We start from the raw sequence: 20,382 nt of genomic DNA, 5'->3' as shown, positions 1-20,382 counted from the left end.
TCATGCCAGGATGAAGCCCAGAGGGAGTGGCGACGGCCTCGGGTGTACAAGCGCCGCTGGTCGTTCGAGAAGACAATGGACAGCGTGGGCCACAGGATTCGCTGCCATCGCCGGGTTGCCCCAGGTCCAGGGGCTGATAGACTGCATGCATGTCACCTTGTGTGTACCAGGCCAGCTGGGAGTGCCCTACATGAACAGGAAGGGATTCCACTCCCTGAATATCCAGCTCATGTGCGACCACCACATCCAGATCAAGCACGTGTGTGCATGCTTCCCAGGGAGTGTGCATGAGTGCTACAACCTGGGGCAGTCAGACATAACCGGACTCTTCAAGGACCACCCCAAAGGGTACTTGCTGAGGTCCTGACTAATGACACCAGTATGTAGGCCGGAGACTGATGGAGAAGCCCGATACAACAAGGCCCTTGTGGCCCAATTTTGTATCCAACTAGCCAGCCCACCCAGCATCCCATATGATTTTAATTCCCACTTGCTACCGGAGAATCGCACCCAAGGAGTCCAGCGACTTTTGCCAGATCCTTGAGACTTGCTCAGTTGAGCGGGTTAAAATTAGGAACTGCCACCTCCCAGAATCTCCAAGGCAATAACCTGTCCAGTTTATACACTCACCTGCCCAGATTTGGTGGATGAGTTTCAAGTTGGCCCTTAAATTTCTAAATATCAGTTTGCAGGAGAGGAAATAGTTTTTATATTGTTGCAAAGACACAACACAAGTTGGTTAAATAAAAAGGACACTGAATCAGCACGGGCATTGCTCAGATCAGCTCTGATTCCAGGTCAAAATGTTACTATATCCAAAAAGGAATGTCACAAGGTTAATTCTGTCACACAGTGCTGTTTAAGAAAGTTCAAGCTTTTCAGGTACGCAATTACTAAGCTGTCAAATAGCAGCAAGTGCCTGAAGAGTTTCCTTCCCCTGTGACCAAAACTGTCTGTGGTTGTGAAACTCACACCCGCCCACATTTTTGTCCCACTGGCTCAATCCAATTATCTGGTGGTGATTTAACCGGCATTATCCAAAGAACAATCGATATCCAGCTGCATTGATGCATTGTTCCAGAGGGCCCATAAGCTCATCTGTTTCTGCAGAGTTGTAAGTAAATAGTCGAAGAGACTGCTATAACTTTGAGACATTGCCACCTTCCCCAAGGTCTTGGATGTTGTTAAGTACAATCACACAGAGGGGCAGACATTCACAATGAATCCGGCACCTACAGCAATCATAAAGGCTCCCAGTCAGACCGTGTGCAGAGCTGTATGATTCTTAGAGTCAGATTTTGTAATGAACTCCAATTGGCTTTATTGGTTGGCCAATTGGAGTATGAGCTCCCTCAATGATAGCTCATTGAGGGGGCCCTATAATCACCTGTGTAGGCTTTGTGAGCTAGTCTTAAGTTGACTGGACTGCTAGCAGCACTGTTTGTAGCTGCTCCTGTAATATCGTTATTGTAAATAAATATTGGTGTGGTGACGGAACTCCTGCCTCCCGTGGATTACTACAGTGGCAATGAGGTAAACTACGGATTTTGCGGAGACCAGCTGCCGCACTCGGAGGGTAAGCCTTGCCATTTTAAAAATGCCATTTTTTTGGAAGGTTAGAGGCATTCGACCCGGCTATTGAGGACTGGTCCCAGTATGTGGAGAGAATGTGTTACTTCTTCCGGGCAAATGATATACTGACGGACGAAAGGAGACGGCTTATCCTGTTGTCGGCGTGCGGACCCTCCGCTTTCGCCATTATACGTAGTCTGACTTATCCCGATGCGCCGGACACGAAAACTTCCCAAGAAGTAACGGAATTGGTGAACGAGCACTACGACCCAAAACCACCCCTCATTTTGCGTAGGTACAGATTCTACACAGTGAAGCGGGAAGACAGGGAGTCAGTCACAAATTTCTTGATCCGCCTGAGAAGGCTGGCGGGAAAATGTGAGTTTGGCCCGACGCTAAATGAAATGCTTCGGGACCGGTTAGTGTGTGGTATAAACGACCTCACAATACAGAAACGCCTGTTGGCGGAAACGGAGCTAGACTGCAGGCAGGCGTTACAGCTCGCACTGTCCCTAGAAAAGGCAGCAAGTGGGGCGCAGGAACTACAGGGCACGCCAATGGAGGTAGATACCTGTGAGAGGGTCTACCACAACGGGTCCTGCTATCAGATAGCCGCTCGCAGGAAAAACCTGAGGAATAGAGGGAAAAAGGAAAACCCCAGAACTGCCCCCCAAGTCTGCCAGGACTAACTGGAGACAGAGGGGAGTACCGCCTGAGGCTCCCCCAACAGAGAAGGACCGTTTCTGGCACCAGACAGAGTGGGGTAACAATGACAGAAACCCTAGGAGGAGGTGGCAAAAGAGAAATAGCTGGTGGGAACGCAGGGAAGTACACAACCTAGACGCCCCATCCTCCCCCGAAGGGGAACAATTATATAATATTACAACGAAGAAAGCAGAACCCATTAGGATTACCCCACGGGTGAACGGGCGGCCGACAATAATGGAAATAGACACGGGTGCGGTCGTATCAGTAATGGGAGTGGCAGCATTTAGAAAAATCAAAGATGGACTACACTAAGGGTGTAGTGTTAATGAGGTCAGTCCATAAGAGGGTCATTTAGGAGTCTGGTGACAGTGGGGAAGAAGCTGTAGGGGCTGGTTTAGCTCACAAGGCTAAATCGCTGGCTTTTAAAGCAGACCAAGCAGGCCAGCAGCACGGTTCGATTCCCGTACCAGCCTCCCCGGACAGGCGCCGGAATGTGGCGACTAGGGGCTTTTCACAGTAACTTCATTGAAGCCTACTCGTGACAATAAGCGATTTTCATTTCAGAACCAGCAGAGGGCAGCAGAGCAGAGCTACTGATCAGCTGTTCTGGGGAAATTTGCATACGTGCAGTGAGGTCAGCCTAAGTTGAAGGTGAACCTGCGAAGAAGACCCAAGGAGTTTGAGTAAAGGCAAGCAACCAGCAGAGGGCAGCAGAGCAGAGCTACTGATCAGCTGTTCTGGGGAAATTTGCATACGTGCAGTGAGGTCAGCCTAAGTTGAAGGTGAACCTGCGAAGAAGACCCAAGGAGTTTGAGTAAAGGCAAGCAACCAGCAGAGGGCAGCAGAGCAGAGCTACTGATCAGCTGTTCTGGGGAAATTTGCATACGTGCAGTGAGGTCAGCCTAAGTTGAAGGTGAACCTGCGAAGAAGACCCAAGGAGTTTGAGTAAAGGCAAGCAACCAGCAGAGGGCAGCAGAGCAGAGCTACTGATCAGCTGTTCTGGGGAAATTTGCATACGTGCAGTGAGGTCAGCCTAAGTTGAAGGTGGTTTGTGGAGGGGCTGTTGGCAAGTGACAGTTAAACCCGAAACACTTTGTGAGTGTTTCCCACCCTACCTCCTCCTCTAACCAACCCCCCCACCCCACGGTGGTTGGGAAGCGGGAGCAGGGGCCTGTTGTGAAGGTGAGTGAGTGCCTTTAAATTTGCTTACCTTTCAGCGGGATCAGGGTTTGAGGTAATATCAGGTAAGCTCTTCCTTTCTTTTTCTTTTTCTTGTTTTTTTTTTAATCTAGAGGGGATGTCAGGGAAGGCAGTACAATGCTCCTCCTGCAGAATGTTTGAGGTGAGGGACGCCGTCAGTGTCCCTGCTGATTTCATCTGTGGGAAGTGCACCCAACTCCAGCTCCTCAAAAACCGTGTTAGGGACCTGGAGCTTGAGCTGGATGAACTTCGGATCATTCGGGAGGCAGGGGGGTCATAGATAGGAGCTTCAGGGAAGTAGTTACACCAAAGACTGGAGATAGATGGGTAACTGTAAGAGGGACTGGGAAGAAGCAGTCAGTACAGGGACCCCCTGCGGTCGTTCCCCTGAGTAACAAGTATACCGTTTTGGATACTTGTGGGGGGGACGACTTACCAGGGGTAAGCCATGGGGTACGGGCCTCTGGCACGGAGTCTGTCCCTGTTGCTCAGAAGGGAAGGGGGGAAAGGAGTAGAACATTAGTAATTGGGGACTCAATAGTCAGGGGCACAGATAGGAGATTTTGTGGGAGCGAGAGAGACTCACGTCTGGTATGTTGCCTCCCAGGTGCAAGGGTACGTGATGTCTCGGATCGTGTTTTCCGGGTCCTTAAGGGGGAGGGGGAGCAGCCCCAAGTCGTAGTCCACATTGGCACTAACGACATAGGTAGGAAAGGGGACAAGGATGTCAGGCAGGCCTTTAGGGAGCTAGGATGGAAGCTCAGAGCGAGAACAAACAGAGTTGTTATCTCTGGGTTGTTGCCCGTGCCACGTGATAGTGAGATGAGGAATAGGGAGAGAGAGCAATTAAACACGTGGCTACAGGGATGGTGCAGGCGGGAGGGATTCAGATTTCTGGATAACTGGGGCTCTTTCTGGGGAAGGTGGGACCTCTATAGACAGGATGGTCTACATCTGAACCTGAGGGGCACCAATATCCTGGGGGGGAGATTTGTTAGTACTCTTTGGGGGGGTTTAAACTAATTCAGCAGGGGCATGGGAACCTGGATTGTAGTTTTGGGGTGCGAGAGATTGAGAGTAGAGAGGTCAGGAGCACAGTTTTGACTTCGCAGGAGGGCGGCAGTGTTCAGGTCTGTGGTTTGAAGTGTGTCTATTTCAATGCCAGGAGTATACGAAATAAGGTAGGGGAACTGGCAGCATGGGTTGGTACCTGGGACTTCGATGTTGTGGCCATTTCAGAGACATGGATAGAGCAGGGACAGGAATGGTTGTTGCAGGTTCCGGGGTTTAGGTGCTTTAGTAAGGTCAGAGAAGGGGGCAAAAGAGGGGGAGGTGTGGCGCTGCTAGTCAAGGACAGTATTACGGTGGTAGAAAGGATGCAAGATGGGGACTCTTCTTCCGAGGTAGTATGGGCTGAGGTTAGAAACAGGAAAGGAGAGGTCACCCTGTTGGGAGTTTTCTATAGGCCACCTAATAGTTCTAGAGATGTAGAGGAAAGGATGGCGAAGATGATTCTGGAAAAGAGCGAAAGTAACAGGGTAGTTGTTATGGGAGACTTTAACTTTCCTAATATTGACTGGAAAAGATATAGTTCGAGTACATTGGATGGGTCGTTCTTTGTACAATGTGTGCAGGAGGGTTTTCTGACACAATATGTTGACAGGCCAACAAGAGGTGAGGCCACTTTGGATTTGGTTTTGGGTAATGAACCAGGCCAGGTGTTAGATCTGGAGGTAGGTGAACACTTTGGAGACAGTGACCACAATTCGGTGACCTTTACGTTAGTGATGGAAAGGGATAAGTATACCCCGCAGAGCAAGAGTTATAGCTGGGGGAAGGGCAATTATGATGCCATTAGACATGACTTAGGATGTGTTGGTTGGAGAAGTAGGCTGCAAGGGTTGGGCACACTGGATATGTGGAGCTTGTTCAAGGAACAGCTATTGCATGTTTTTGATAAGTACGTACCAGTCAGGCAGGGAGGAAGGGGTCGAGCGAGGGAACCGTGGTTTACCAAAGAAGTGGAATCTCTTGTTAAGAGGAAGAAGGAGGCCTATGTGAAGATGAGGCGTGAAGTTTCAGTTGGGGCGCTTGATAGTTACAAGGAAGCGAGGAAGGATCTAAAGAGAGAGCTGAGACGAGCAAGGAGGGGACATGAGAAGTCTTTGGCAGGTAGGATCAAGGAAAACCCAAAAGCTTTCTATAGGTATGTCAGGAATAAAAGAATGACTAGGGTAAGAGTAGGGCCAGTCAAGGACAGTGGTGGAAAGTTGTGTGTGGAGGCTGAGGAGATAAGCGAGATACTAAATGAATACTTTTCGTCAGTATTCACTCAAGAAAAAGATAATATTGTGGAGGAGAATGCTGAGACCCAGGCTATTAGAATAGATGGCATTGAGGTGCGTAGGGAAGAAGTGTTGGCAATTCTGGACAAGGTGAAAATAGATAAGTCCCCGGGGCCGGATGGGATTTATCCTAGGATTCTCTGGGAAGCCAGGGAAGAGATTGCTGAGCCTTTGGCTTTGGTTTTTAGGTCATCATTGGCTACAGGAATAGTGCCAGAGGACTGGAGGATAGCAAATGTGGTCCCTTTGTTCAAGAAGGGGAGTAGAGATAACCCCGGTAACTATAGGCCGGTGAGCCTAACGTCTGTGGTGGGTAAAGTCTTGGAGAGGATTATAAAAGATACGATTTATAATCATCTAGATAGGAATAATATGATTAGGGATAGTCAGCATGGTTTTGTGAAGGGTAGGTCATGCCTCACAAACCTTATCGAGTTCTTTGAGAAGGTGACTGAACAGGTAGACGAGGGTAGAGCAGTTGATGTGGTGTATATGGATTTCAGTAAAGCGTTTGATAAGGTTCCCCACGGTCGGCTATTGCAGAAAATACGGAGGCTGGGGATTGAGGGTGATTTAGAGATGTGGATCAGAAATTGGCTAGTTGAAAGAAGACAGAGAGTGGTAGTTGATGGGAAATGTTCAGAATGGAGTTCAGTTACGAGTGGCGTACCACAAGGATCTGTTCTGGGGCCGTTGCTGTTTGTCATTTTTATAAATGACCTAGAGGAGGGCGCAGAAGGATGGGTGAGTAAATTTGCAGACGACACTAAAGTCGGTGGAGTTGTAGACAGTGCGGAAGGATGTTGCAGGTTACAGAGGGACATAGATAAGCTGCAGAGCTGGGCTGAGAGGTGGCAAATGGAGTTTAATGTGGAGAAGTGTGAGGTGATTCACTTTGGAAAGAATAACAGGAATGCGGAATATTTGGCTAATGGTAAAATTCTTGGTAGTGTGGATGAGCAGAGGGATCTCGGTGTCCATGTACATAGATCCCTGAAAGTTGCCACCCAGGTTGATAGGGTTGTGAAGAAGGCCTATGGTGTGTTGGCCTTTATTGGTAGAGGGATTGAGTTCCGGAGCCATGAGGTCATGATGCAGCTGTACCAAACTCTGGTACGGCCGCATTTGGAGTATTGCGTACAGTTCTGGTCGCCTCATTATAGGAAGGACGTGGAAGCATTGGAACGGGTGCAGAGGAGATTTACCAGGATGTTGCCTGGTATGGAGGGAAAATCTTATGAGGAAAGGCTGATGGACTTGAGGTTGTTTTCGTTAGAGAGAAGAAGGTTAAGAGGTGACTTAATAGAGGCATACAAAATGATCAGAGGGTTAGATAGGGTGGACAGCGAGAGCCTTCTCCCGCGGATGGAGGTGGCTAGCACGAGGGGACATAGCCTTAAATTGAGGGGTAATAGATATAGGACAGAGGTCAGAGGTGAGTTTTTTACGCAAAGAGTGGTGAGGCCGTGGAATGCCCTACCTGCAACAGTAGTGAACTCGCCAACATTGAGGGCATTTAAAAATTTATTGGATAAGCATATGGATGATAAGGGCATAGTGTAGGTTAGATGGCCTTTAGTTTTTTTTTCCATGTCGGTGCAACATCGAGGGCCGAAGGGCCTGTACTGCGCTGTATCGTTCTATGTTCTATGTTCTATGACTCCCGCCACTAACCCTAACAAAAACATCGACAAAACTTAAAACCTACACGGGGGAACCCATGGAAGTTCTAGGCACAACTCATGTACCTGTGGAATATGAGAAACAATTGCTCAGATTACCGTTGACGATAGTAGAGGGCTCCAGACCGAGCTTAATTGGATGGAACTGGCTGAAAGACCTAAATTTAGATTGGATGAAAATTTTCCAGAGTGGAAGCGGGCAGTTGAGTGGAGTACTCCAAAAATACCCGGAGGTCTTCCAGGAAGGTTTGGGGGAAATCATAGGCGCCAAAGCAACTTTGCACGTGGACCCAGAAGCCCTTCCGAAATTTTGTAAGGTCAGGCCGGTACCTTTTGCATTAAGAAAGAAAGTAGATGATGAAATAGAAAGGTTACGGCGCGACGGCATTATCAGACCAGTACAATTCTCGGAATGGGCAGCGCCGGTGGTACCAATTTTGAAGCCAGACGGCTCGATACGTCTCTGTGGAGATTTCAAACAGACAGTAAACAAATAAGCTGGACAAATACCCAATCCCGAAAATAGACGAACTATATGCCAAATTGGCAGGTGGGCTTTTGTTCACGAAACTAGACATGAACCACGCCTAAGTGCAGTTAAAACTGGACAAGGGCTCCCAGAAGTTCGCTACGATCAACACCCTGAAGGGTCTTTTTCGTTATACTAGGCTATCTTTTGGAGTGTCATCAGCCTGCTCTATATTCCAACGTACGATGGAAAATATATTGCAGGGACTACCACAGGTGGCGATTTATTTGGACGATGTCTTAATCACGGGTAGGACAAACGGGGAACACTTAAGGAACCTGGAGGAAGTGCTCAGGCATTTCGCAAAGGCAGGCGTACGGCTAAAAAGGGAAAATTGTGTTTTTCTGGCCCCACAAGTGACGTACCTGGGATATAAAGTAGACGAGTAAGGCTTACATCCATTAGAAGACAGAGTAAGGGCATTAAAAGAAGCCCCAGTTCCCACCACAGTCCAGGAGTTACGATCATTTCTAGGGTTGGTAACCTATTATGGAAAATTTATTGAAAATAGGGCGTCCATCCTGGAACCCCTTCACCAGCTACTAAAAAAGGGGCAAGAATGGAAATGGTCCACCCGCCAAAACCGAGCATTTAGGGACATTAAGGAACAGCTGTCATCCGAAAATGTCCTAGAGCATTATGACCCAAGGAAGGAGTTGGTGGTCACTTGTGATGCATCCCCATACGGGGTAGGAGCCGTCTTAGCCCATAGAGGAAGGAATGGGGAAGAACGGCCAATAATAGCCTATGCTTCGAGGACCTTGGCGATGGCTGAGAGGAAGTACGCCCAAATCGAGAAGGAAGGACTGGCGGTGATAGTCGCAGTAAAAAAATTTCACCAGTATCTGTACAGGCGGAAATTCACCATAGTGACGGACCATAAGCCGTTATTAGGGTTATTAAAAGAAGACAAGTCAATACCCCCGATTGCATCAGCTAGAATCCAACGCTGGGCGTTGCTACTGGCGGCATATAGATACGTTCTGGAGCACAGACCGGGAACGCGAGTAGCACATGCAGATGCTTTGAGCAGACTTCCCCTCCCGGACACTCCGCCGCAAATACCAAAAGTAGAGGAGACAGTAATGACTCTAAATTTTTTGGACACCCTACCAGTAGACGCACAACATATTCGGTTGTGGAAGCAAAAAGACCCAGTTTTAGCCAAGATGAAGCATTTACTGCTAACAGGGGAACTGGAAAGACCAGTGGAGCCCCAGATGCACCCATACTGGAGCAGAAGGGACCAAATAACTGTAGAAGACGGTATCCTATTATGGGGAGCCTGGGTAATCGTCCCAGCTCAGGGTCGTCAAGCAGTCTTAACTGAGTTACATCACGGACACCCAGGGGTGTCTAAAATGAAGATGCTAGCTCGAAGCTACGTTTGGTGGCCAGGTTTGGACACAGACATAGCAGCCTTGGTACGTCGGTGCCAGGAGTGCCAACAGGGGCAAAGAGTGCCACCAGCGGCGCCATTGCACCCGTGGGAATGGCCAGGCAGACCGTGGACCCATCTTCATATTGACCATGCCGGCCCTTTCATGGGCTCAATGTTTTTGGTGATAGTGGACGCCCACTCCAAATGATTGGACGTCCACCGGGTAAACACGGCAAGCACAGCATCGACAATTGAAAAGCTCAGGGCCTCGTTTACAACACATGGACTTCCGGAGGTATTGGTGTCAGACAACGGAACGGCATTCACAAGTGGGGAATTTGGAAAATTCCTGAAGGAAAACGGAGTCCGTCACATCAAAACGGCCCCTTACCATCCAGCGACCAATAGCCTGGCAGAGAGAGCGGTCCAGACACTTAAAGCGGGACTCAAGAAGCAGCCCGCAACGTCAATGGACACAAAGCTCTCCCGCTGGCTGTTTGATTACAAGACCACACCGCATTCCTCAACGGGCATACCGCCAGCTGAACTCTTAATGGGAAGGCGGCTGCGAACGAGGCTGAGTCTCCTTTTCCCAAATTTATCGGGGAAAGTGGAGAAACATCAGGAGGCCCAATGCAGGGGACATGATAATAGTTGGCAGCAGAGACATTTCCAGGTGGGGGCACTGGTCTGGGTCAAGAATTATGGGAATGGACCTACGTGGGATAAAGGCATGGTAGAGTCCCAAACAGGGCCCATATCCTATGAGGTTTCAATAGGAGGTAAGGTGCTGAAGAAACACCTAGACCAAATAAGGGCAGCGGAACCACACCTGGAGGCAGGCGAAGCAGGACCGCCTCAAGCTGGGATAGCCCAGAAGGAAAGGATACCCACACCCCAGCCCCGAACAATTTCTCCAGACCCCGTCATCCAGTCATCAGAGTCGGAGATGGACACACTCGACGAGGCCGCCGCGACACCTCTCCCCGAGGAGGAGGAGGAAGAACAACTTCCAAGGAGGTCGTCAAGGAAAAGACTGGCACCTATAAGGTACACCCCGTCCACTTCGGAGAACGACCCGGCGGACGACACAGAGGTGACAGACCCAGACATGAGGAGCAGGAAGAAGCTCAGAGGAATGCCAGCTGGCAGGAATTCCTCGGACCTTGGGGGGGAGGGGTGTAATGAACTCCAATTGGCTTTATTGGTTGGCCAATTGGAGTATGAGCTCCCTCAATGATAGCTCATTGAGGGGGCCCATATAATCACCGGTGTAGGCTTTGTGAGCCGGTCTTAAATTGACTGGACTGCTAGCAGCACTGTTTGTAGCTGCTCCTATAATATCGTTATTGTAAATAAATATTGGTGTGGTGACGGAACTCCTGCCTCCCGTGGATTACTACAGATTTTATCTGTGAATGTGCAATAACAGCGGTAAATGTATGAATTTTTGATTCTCAGCTCACCATTTCTGATTGCGACTGGTTGTTGGGATATTTGGCCAAGGCCTGCAAATGTAATTCATGCTCTCATCATGGAACCCACACATATTGATCACCGTTCCAACAAAACCTATGGTACAATGCACCCAGGCATTCGCACACGTTCCTTAATGACAACAAGAATAGTGTCTTTAAAGTGGGAAAAAGTCACAAGATGCTTCATGGAAGTGCTTTCCAACAAAATTTGACACTGAGCCTCATAAGAAGATATTCGAGCTGATGGCCAAGCATCTGGTCAAAGAGACGGGTTGTAAGGACTTGCTTAAAGGAAAAATGAGGGAATGAGAGGTGGAGAGGTTCAGGGAGCAAATTCAAGAGCTCATGGCATCTGGAATCCACAGCCACCAGTAGTGGGGTGATTAAAATCAGGGATGCTCAAAAGGCGAGAATTGGAACAGCGCATAAACCTCGGAGGGTTTAATTCAGGAATAGTCCCATCAAATTGGAAGGTCCTATTGAGTTGGCAAATGTTCTGCCACTTTTCAAAAAGGGAGGGAAAAAGAAAACAATTCTTTTGTCTGCAGGACAGTTCACAAAACATCAGTTTGGGAAAATACAGAATCTATTTTTCAGGAAGTATTTAGAAAAGCTTAGAAAAGCACCATATAATTAGAGCAATCGGCAGATAATAGTGGCGTACGGCAAGGATCAGTGTGGTCGCCTCAGCTATTTACAATCTTTATTATTGACTTAGATAAAGAGACCGAGAGTAATGTATCAACATTTTCTGCTGATACCAAATTAGGTGAAAGTGTAAACTGTGGCGGGGGGGGGGGGGGGGGGGGGGGGGGATACAGAGATGCTGCAGAGAGATACAGACAGGTTAAATGAGTCAGCAATAAGATTGCAGATGAAGTATAATAAAGGGTTAAGTTATTCTCTTCCGTTTTAAGGAGAGAAAAGCAAAATATTTATTTAGAGGTAAGAAACTTCTAAGTGCAATGTTCAAAGAGACTTTAATGTTCTTGCACAAGGATCTCAGAAAGTTAGCATGTAGGTAACTAAAGGCAAGCTTTCACACAGCCCAGTGCATGAAATAGGTTTGTGCAGTCTCAAACCAGGTCTTGGGGAACAAAATTGTTCCAATTTCTGCACCATTTAATTGGTAATATGTTCTGAAGGGGAAGAGGGTAACTAGTTTGGGAAATGGAAAAAGAAAAATATTTTTTTGATAGAGATCTCTCATGACCTCAGAGCATCACAAAGTACTTTACAAGTAATTAAGTACTTTAGTTGTGTAAAGCACGGCAATAATAATAGTTGACTTTAATATGCACATAGACTGGACGAATCAAATTGGCAAATGTAGCATGGAGTTCATTGAATGTATTAGAGATTGTTTCCTGGAACAGTATGTTGGGGAAGCCACCAGTGAGGAGGCTAATCTTGATTAAGTATTTTGTAATGAGGAGGGATAAATTAATAATTTCATAGTTAAGAATCCATGAGGGAGTAGTGACCATAGTATGGTATAATTCAAGATTCAGTTTGAAGGCGAGAAAGTGGAGTCCCATACTAGTGTTCTGGAATTAAACAAAGGAAATTACATAGGCATAAGGACAGATTTGGCCCGTATAGACTGGGCAGCAGGGTAGGACAGCTGATGATGAGCAGTGGCAGTTGTTTAAGGAGATTCACAATTCCTCGCAACTAAAATATATCCCAGTGAGAAAGAAAGATGATAAAAGGCTATAAAAAACATCCATGACTAAACAAGCAGGTCAAGGACATTATAAAGACAAAACTTAAGTTATATCATATTGCAAAGGCCAGTGGCAGGCTGGAAGATTGGGAAACTTTCAAACATAAACAAAGGGATGCTAAAAAAAGTAATAAAAAGAGCTAAGGTAAATTGCAAAAAAAACTAACACAGAATATCAAAAAGGACAGCAAAAGCTTCTACAGATACAGATAAAGAAGAAGAAGAAGAAGAAGAAGAACAGTACAGCACAGAACAGCACAGATACATAGGGGCTGGTTAGCGTAGTGGGTTAGACAGCTGGCTTGTAATGCATAACAAGGCAGCAGCATGGGTTCAATTCCTGTACCGGCCTCCCCGAACAGGCGCCGGAATGACTAGGGTTTTTTCACAGTAACTTCATTGAAGCTTACTTGTGACAATAGGCGGTTATTATTATTAAAAGGGAAGAGAGTCGCTAAGGTGAATGTTGAACCCTTGGAGAAAAAACCAGTGAGCTAATAGTGGAGAACACAGAAATGGCAAAGATGCTAAATCAATATTTTGCCTCAGTTTTCACGGTGGAGGACACTAGTACCATTTCTATAGGAATGGGCAATTCAGAGGTAATAGGAAGAGTGGAACTTGGAACAATCAGCATCAATAGGGAAATGGTACTCAACAAACTCTTGGGATTGAGGGCAGACAAGTCCCCAGGGCCTGAGGGCCTACATTCTAGGGTGTTACAGGATGTGGCAACAGAGATAGTGGATCCATTGGTTATAATATCCCAAAATACCCTGGACACGGGATAGGTTCCAGTGGATTTGAAAAATGCTTGTTCAAAAAGGGAAGGAGGCAGAATAAATTACAGACCAGTTAGTTTAACATCATGGAAAATTGTTAGAATCAATTATCAAGGATGTAATATCACGAAATTTGGAAAGCCAAAGAGCTGTCCATCAGGATCGGAAAGGTTTTGATTTTGATTTGGTTTGATTAATTTTCACATGTACCAAAGTACATTGAAAAGTATTTTTCTGTGACAAGGGAATGTACACAGTATGTATATCGTGGTCAAAAAAGAATAATCGACAGAATACACTGACAAATGATACATCGACAAACAGTGACGGTTACAGTGTGGAACAAGAGGCCAAACAAAGCAAATACATGAGCAAGAGCAACATAGGATGTTGTGAATAGTGTTCTTACAAGGAACAAATCAGTCCGAGGGAGAGTCGTTGAGGAGTCTACAAGTTGTGGGGAAGAAGCTGTTCCTAAAAAAGAATAATCGACAGAGTACATTGACAAATGGTACATTGATAAACAGTGATTGGTTACAGTGTGGATCAAGGAGCCAAACAAAGCAAATACATGAGCAAGAGCACCACAGGAAGTCATGAATAGTATTCTTACAAGGAACAGATCAGTCCGAGGGAGAGTCGTTGAGGAGTCAAGTAGGTGTGGGGAAGAAGCTATGCGAACCTTCAGATTTCTATATCTTCTGCCTGATGGAAGGGTCAGAAAGAAGGCAAAGCCTGGTTGGGAAGGATCTCTTATAATGCTGTCTGCCTTCCTAAGGCAGTGGGAGGTGTAGACAGAATCAATGTGCGGGTGGAAAGCTTCTGTGATGCGTTGGGCTGAGTTCACAAAACTCTGCAGTTTCTTGCGATCTAGGGCCGAGCAGTTGCCATATCAAGCTGTGATGCAGCCGGATAGGATGTTCTCTATGGCACATCTGTAGGAGTTTGTGAGAGTCGATGCAGACATGCCAAATTTCTTTAGCTTCCATAGGAAGTAGAGCCGTTGTTGGGCTTTCTTGAGTGTTACATCAACGTGAGTGAACCTGGACAGACTATTGGTGATGGTGATCCCCAGGAACTTAAAGACATTGACCATCTCCACTTCAGGGCCAGTGATTGATGCAGATAGGGGGGGTTTGTACCGTGTTACACTTCCTAAAGTTGATGCTTATGAAGGGCAAATCATGTTTGACTATTTGGCTCGAGTTCTTTGAAGATGCAACAAGCAAAGTGGGTCTTTTTCTGGATGCCAAATTGTAACTAGTGGGGTGCCACAGGATTCTGTCTTTGGGCCCCTGCTGTTTACAAGCTATATAAATGACTTGGATACAGGGATAGAAGTTTCTATAGCCAAGGTGGGACAGTCAATTGCAATGAGGAAATAAGAACCTTACAAGTAGATATAGATAGATTAGGAGAGTGGTCCAAAATGTGGCAGATGAGTTCAATGTGGATAAAGAGTGAGGTCATGTGTTTTGGTTTACAAAATGGAAAGGCAACTTATTATCTAAATGAGGAGAGACTTTGGGGTGCTCATTTCCCATTTTAGTAGCTTGTTTACGTCCAATTTTCTTAAAAGTATCAATTGAAAGCTCATGATATAGTACCTCTGTACTGGGCATGACAATAGTTATGGTGCTTGCGGGCTAACTATTGACCAGAAACCAAGGACAGTTCCCCTGCCCTTTCAAATAGTGCCATGCAATATTCTATCTCTATCTGAGATTGAAGATGAGGCCTCAGTCTTATCTGATTTTCAACCTTCCAGAAGGTGTAGCACTCCCTCAATACTACACTGGTGTATAAGCCTAGATTTTAGTGCTCAAGTCTCTGGAATGAGATTTGAACCCACAATCATATAATAATCTTTATTATCACAAGTAGGCTTACATTAACACTGCCATGAAGTTACTGTTAAAAGCCTCTAATCCCCACACTCTGGCGCCTGTTTGGGTACACAGGGGAAGAATTCAGAATGTCCAAATTACCTAATAGCTGGTCTTTCGGGACTTGTGGGAGGAAACCAGAGCACCTGGAGGAAACCCACGCAAACACGGGGAAAATGTGCAGACTCCACACAGACAGTGACACAAGCCGGGAATCCAAACCAGGGACCCCGGCGCTGTGAAACCACAGTGCTAACCATTATGCTACCCTGCTGCCCACCATGCAGCCCAATCATATGATCCATGGACGAGAGGACTACAATCTGAGTGTCAACAGGCACAGTAAGATCATTGTGGAACCATGAAGAAATAATCGTGTTTGCTCGCATAAATATTTTCCTTCTATATTGTCCACTTTGATTTATCGCTCTTTCTCTCTCCCATACTGGGCCCAAATACCAATGATCCCTCTCTGCCATAGTTATAAATTGAAGCCCATCGACGGCAAGTGGATGATTCCTTCAGGCGTTTCAATGTCAGACAATGTATATAATATTAGCGCAACAGCACAGACAATGGCACATTTTGCCTGCCCATTTGAAGGTCAATAAAATGCACAAGTTAACGACCTGTGGAAAAATCAGTAATACCAACTGAAGAAGTCAATAACTCAGCCCTTTTGAGCAATTCCACCTCATGAAAATGAAAATCGCTTATTGCCACGAGTAGACTTCAATGAAGTTACTGTGAAAAGCCCCAAGTCGCCACATTCTGGCGCCTGTCCGGGGAGGCTGGTATGGGAATCGAACCGTGCTGCTGGCCTGCTTGGTCTGCTTTAAAAGTTAGCGATTTAGCCCAGTGAGCTAAACCAGCCCCTCATGTGGGGTAAGAAAATTCTCCGGGTCAGTCGTCGGAAAGCACCTGGCAATTCCCGCTCCCTATCACACTTCAAAACCTTTCATTTGGATAGCACCTTCTGTAAAGTGAATTTTGTGATTTCCTTTGCAAAGGTCACACTCCTGTAGTACCAGTGCCTGTGTGTTTCTCCCTTTATGCAATGTGCACTCAAGCTCACTGCTTGCAAAAATAAATCAAAGGAAAAGTGCAAAATATAGAACAAAGGTACACCACCTTTTCAGTCAGAAACCGGCAGGGAGTAGGGGAGAGGAGAAAATGCAATAACAATGCAAGTACTGGCAAAACAGAAGACACTGGAGGTCATGCACCTTGGGAATCAACATCTATGTATTCAATTGCTGCCTAAGCAGTTCTGAGATCCAATGAACTGAATATCATCATGTTAATAATCTTGATCCCATAACAATGCAGGCCTGCAGTCAACTTACAATACTTCCGGAACCTCTGACTAGCTGAATTGTGTCCTTCGGGACAAATAGAATCAGAACAGAGGCAAATATTTTCAGTAAAAGCATATGGGGGCGTGATTCTCCATCCAGCAACACCGTAATCGCAAAATGCGATTGTAAGGAGAATTGCGCACGAGGCAAAAATTGTGGCTGGCGCCAGGCACCTGACCAAACACCATGATCCTGTGCCTTGACAGCAGCGTCTATGCACTTTACTCTGCACGCACAGTAAACACCATTTTCTTATCATTGTCCTGGGAAACAGCCTACATAGATTGCCCCATGCCTTGGCAATGCTAATGCATAGCCGAAACCTTCACCTCCAAGGCCTCCACTATTGTCACCACCCGTGCGGTGTTGACCTGGGTGGCAAGCATGATCACCACCAGCTCACCCTTGGTGAGGCTGGTATGGAAATTGAACCCGCGCTGCTGGCATTGTTCTGTATTACAAGCCAGCGATTTAGCCCACTGTGTGAAACCAGCCCCTTTTATTAACTGCATCCAGTTAAGAGAACAGGATCCATTTTAATTCGAGGAGGGAGGTAGAAGGATGGATGCAGTCCTGCTGTCCCCTGAAGCAGAGTGTAGTTAGCCATGGAGGTGGCCAAGTGCTGAGCAGACTTGTTAAATGATCCACCTCAATTCTCTGGGGCTTTGTCTCACTGTTGTTATATGATGTTAGGCCTTCTCACCCTCACCCTTCTCACGCACACTCATCCCTCATGGTCCATTATACCCCCCATGCCAACATATGCTCACCCAACAACACCAACTAACTCAGAATCTACCCTGGGCACACCTCAGAAGCTATGTGGAGAAGAAATAAGATAAAGATCTATAACTCTAATACAGATTTCATGATTTATAAAATTCTCATTCTTGAAATTACATTCAAACCTTTCAAATATCAAGTGGTTAATCTCTTATAAAAACAAACTTCTCTTCATTCCCCACATCAAAGACATCTAATCATTTAATAGCCTCTTTAAGCTGTCAATCAAATTGTGAACTGAAAATCCCTCCATGCTGAGATAACTGTGGCTTTGAAATTCAGACAAGCATTCAGAAAGAGTCTTTGGAAAATATAAACAAACAACGACTAAAACTGCTGGAACAGGTTTTTTAAATTTAAAGTACCCAAATGTTTTTTCCAATTAAGGGGCAATCCACATACCCTGCACATCATTGGGTTGTGGGGATGAGACCCATGCAGACATGGGGAGAATGTCCAAACTCCACACGGACAGTGACCCGGAGTCAGGATCAAACCTGGGTCCTTGGTCCGTGAGGCAGCAGTGCTACCCACTGTGCCACCGAGCCACCCAAGAAAGTTTTTTTTTAACTGACACCTTCGGCTTTTTTTTCATTTTTAAAGGGCTGGTGTTTTAACTTACTTAATATCATGACACTTATATAGACATTAGCTGTCCTTCAAGAGCATTCACATCTACTCCATTAATGATTGATTCCCGCACTGCAGGTTAAGGTCTTTGCAACAGCCAAATGGATGAGTTCAAATTTAGCAATGAAGCCAAATGGCTGATTTTGGTTTTCCTTTTCGTGTGAGTTATATCCTGCCTCTTGTCACCTCTGGCAAAAATTAGATCTGTCAGAATTGGGGGCAGGACTTCAGCATGCAGAATCCATCATTTTGGAAGTTACATCGAGTTGCCACAATTTGACAAAAATATGGGGCGGGATTCTCCAACCCCCCGCGGGGTCGGAGAATCGCCGGAGGGTGGCGTGAATCCCGCCCCCGCCGTCCGCCGAACTCTCTGGCACTGGAGATTCGGCGGCGGCGGGAATCGTGCCGCGCCAGTCGGCGGCCGCTCGTAGCAGCCCCCCCCCCCCCGGCGATTCTCCAGCCCGTGATGGAAGTCCCGCTGGTTCCTTGCCAGTCCCGCCGGCGTAGATCAGACTAGGTCCCTTACCGGCGGGACCTGGCGGCGTGGGCGGGCTCCAGGGTCCTGGTGGAGGCGCGGGCCGATCTGGCCCCGGGCATGCCCCATGGTGGCCTGGCCCGCGATCGGGGCCCACCGATCTGCGGGCGGGCCTGTGCCGTGGGGGCATTCTTTTCCGACGCGTCGGCCGTGTCAGCCTCCGCGATGGCCGATGCGTAGGTGAACCCCCCCGAGCATGCGCGGGGATGGTGGCAGCAGCCGCTGACACTCCCGCGCATGCACGGAATCTCGCCGGCCGGCAGAGTCCCTTCGGCCCCGGCTGGCATGGCGCTGAATGCCTTCCACGCCAGCCGGCGGGGCGCAAACCACTCCGGCGCCGTCCTAACCCCTGAAGGTGCGGAGGATTCCCCACCTTTGGGGCGGGCCGACGCCGGAGTGGTTCACCCCACTCCGTTCTGCCGGGACCCCCCTCCCCGCCGGGTATGGGAGGATCCCGCCCATGGTTCTTAAAGTATTTTCCTGTGTCCAACACATTTTCCCAAATCATTATTTTGTTGAAATGTATAGAAGGGATCAAGTGACTTTAGATTTTGAAAATAACCCAAATCATAATTATTTCAATAAAATTATTTGAAAATCAATACTTCCAGTTCCATAATAATTTAATTTAGACCACCCTGCCTTAGGCACCTTGCGAACCTGGAATGTTCCACACATTCACAGACATGAAATTCAATAACTTGTGACCAAAATGAATGGTTTGTTTGTGGAACCAAATTGTAACTTAGCAAAACAAATAGTGAACTTGCCAAGAATGCAAAGTCAGTATAGTGCATCAAAATTGTATTGATTTTAGATCTCATGATTTATTGCTAATGATTTCTCTTGCTGAGTTGTTTGCATTTTCTGCAGATTGTAATCAGTTGATTTGGCAACATGACAAATCCTGACTATAGCTCAACAAGCACACAAACCTCTACTGGTGATTCGTTGGTTTCTATCAACTTCTTGGCTTGCTGAATTAAGATCACCGCTATATTTTGGCACCCATTTACAACCTACCCAAAACAACATTGTGCTTCTTTTACTGTCCTCATTTAATCATTAATCCAGCACAATGAAAAAAAGTTCCATTTGATTTGTTTTCTTTTGATCATGTGCAATGTAGTTTGCCCACATTGCAAAACCAATTTTTTTTTTGAAGATTTTGATCTTTGCTATATTACCATTCATTGTGTTGCAGTATTTCCTTTTGTGCTGTTGCTTTAGACAAAAGGTTTTGCTGCAGTCAGCATTTATTACTTGCTTTCTTTCCTTGCTAGGTGGTGCACCATACAGGGCAAACTATTCCAGATGGACTGGCAGTTGACTGGATTGGCAAGAATCTATACTGGTGTGATAAAACAAAGCTGACTATTGAAGTTTCAAAACTTAATGGGCTTTATCAGACGATTCTTGTGAACGCAGGATTGAAGACTCCTAAGCACCTGGCGATAGATCCTCGCATTGGGTATCAACATAGCAGTATAATTGTTTATGCTACTGTTAAAGTTGTCAAAATATGCTTTCACAATGGCTGAATTATACCTAAACAAGTGAGCTTTTGTTTATGTATATAATGGTATGGAATATAATGGTATGGAATAATGATAAGTCTTTAACTTTCTGAACAAAGGAGCTCCTTAAATTTAGATCTAAGGGTTTATTGGCACGGCATTCCTATCAACCTTTCAGGCTCTGTGTTTGAGTTATCTGTGAGATTCATGAACTGTGCATCTGAAATTGTCACTTATATAGTTTTATAATTTTCATGCTATTTGCGT

At 46.4% G+C, this 20,382-nt stretch overlaps 1 protein-coding gene across 1 annotated transcript in view; it reads left to right on the top strand.

The window, feature by feature from the left end:
* The window catches only part of LOC119962094 (low-density lipoprotein receptor-related protein 1-like), a 2,271,162-nt gene that overhangs the window by 1,999,869 nt on the left and 250,911 nt on the right, over nucleotides 1-20,382 (top strand). The window contains 1 exon segment of the mRNA XM_038789946.1: nucleotides 19,882-20,069. Within this exon segment, the coding sequence (XP_038645874.1) occupies nucleotides 19,882-20,069 (188 nt within the window).

The sequence above is a fragment of the Scyliorhinus canicula genome, chromosome 2 (assembly GCF_902713615.1).
Source record: "Scyliorhinus canicula chromosome 2, sScyCan1.1, whole genome shotgun sequence".
NCBI lineage: Eukaryota > Metazoa > Chordata > Chondrichthyes > Carcharhiniformes > Scyliorhinidae > Scyliorhinus > Scyliorhinus canicula.
This window is presented reverse-complemented; position numbering and strand designations above follow the sequence as displayed.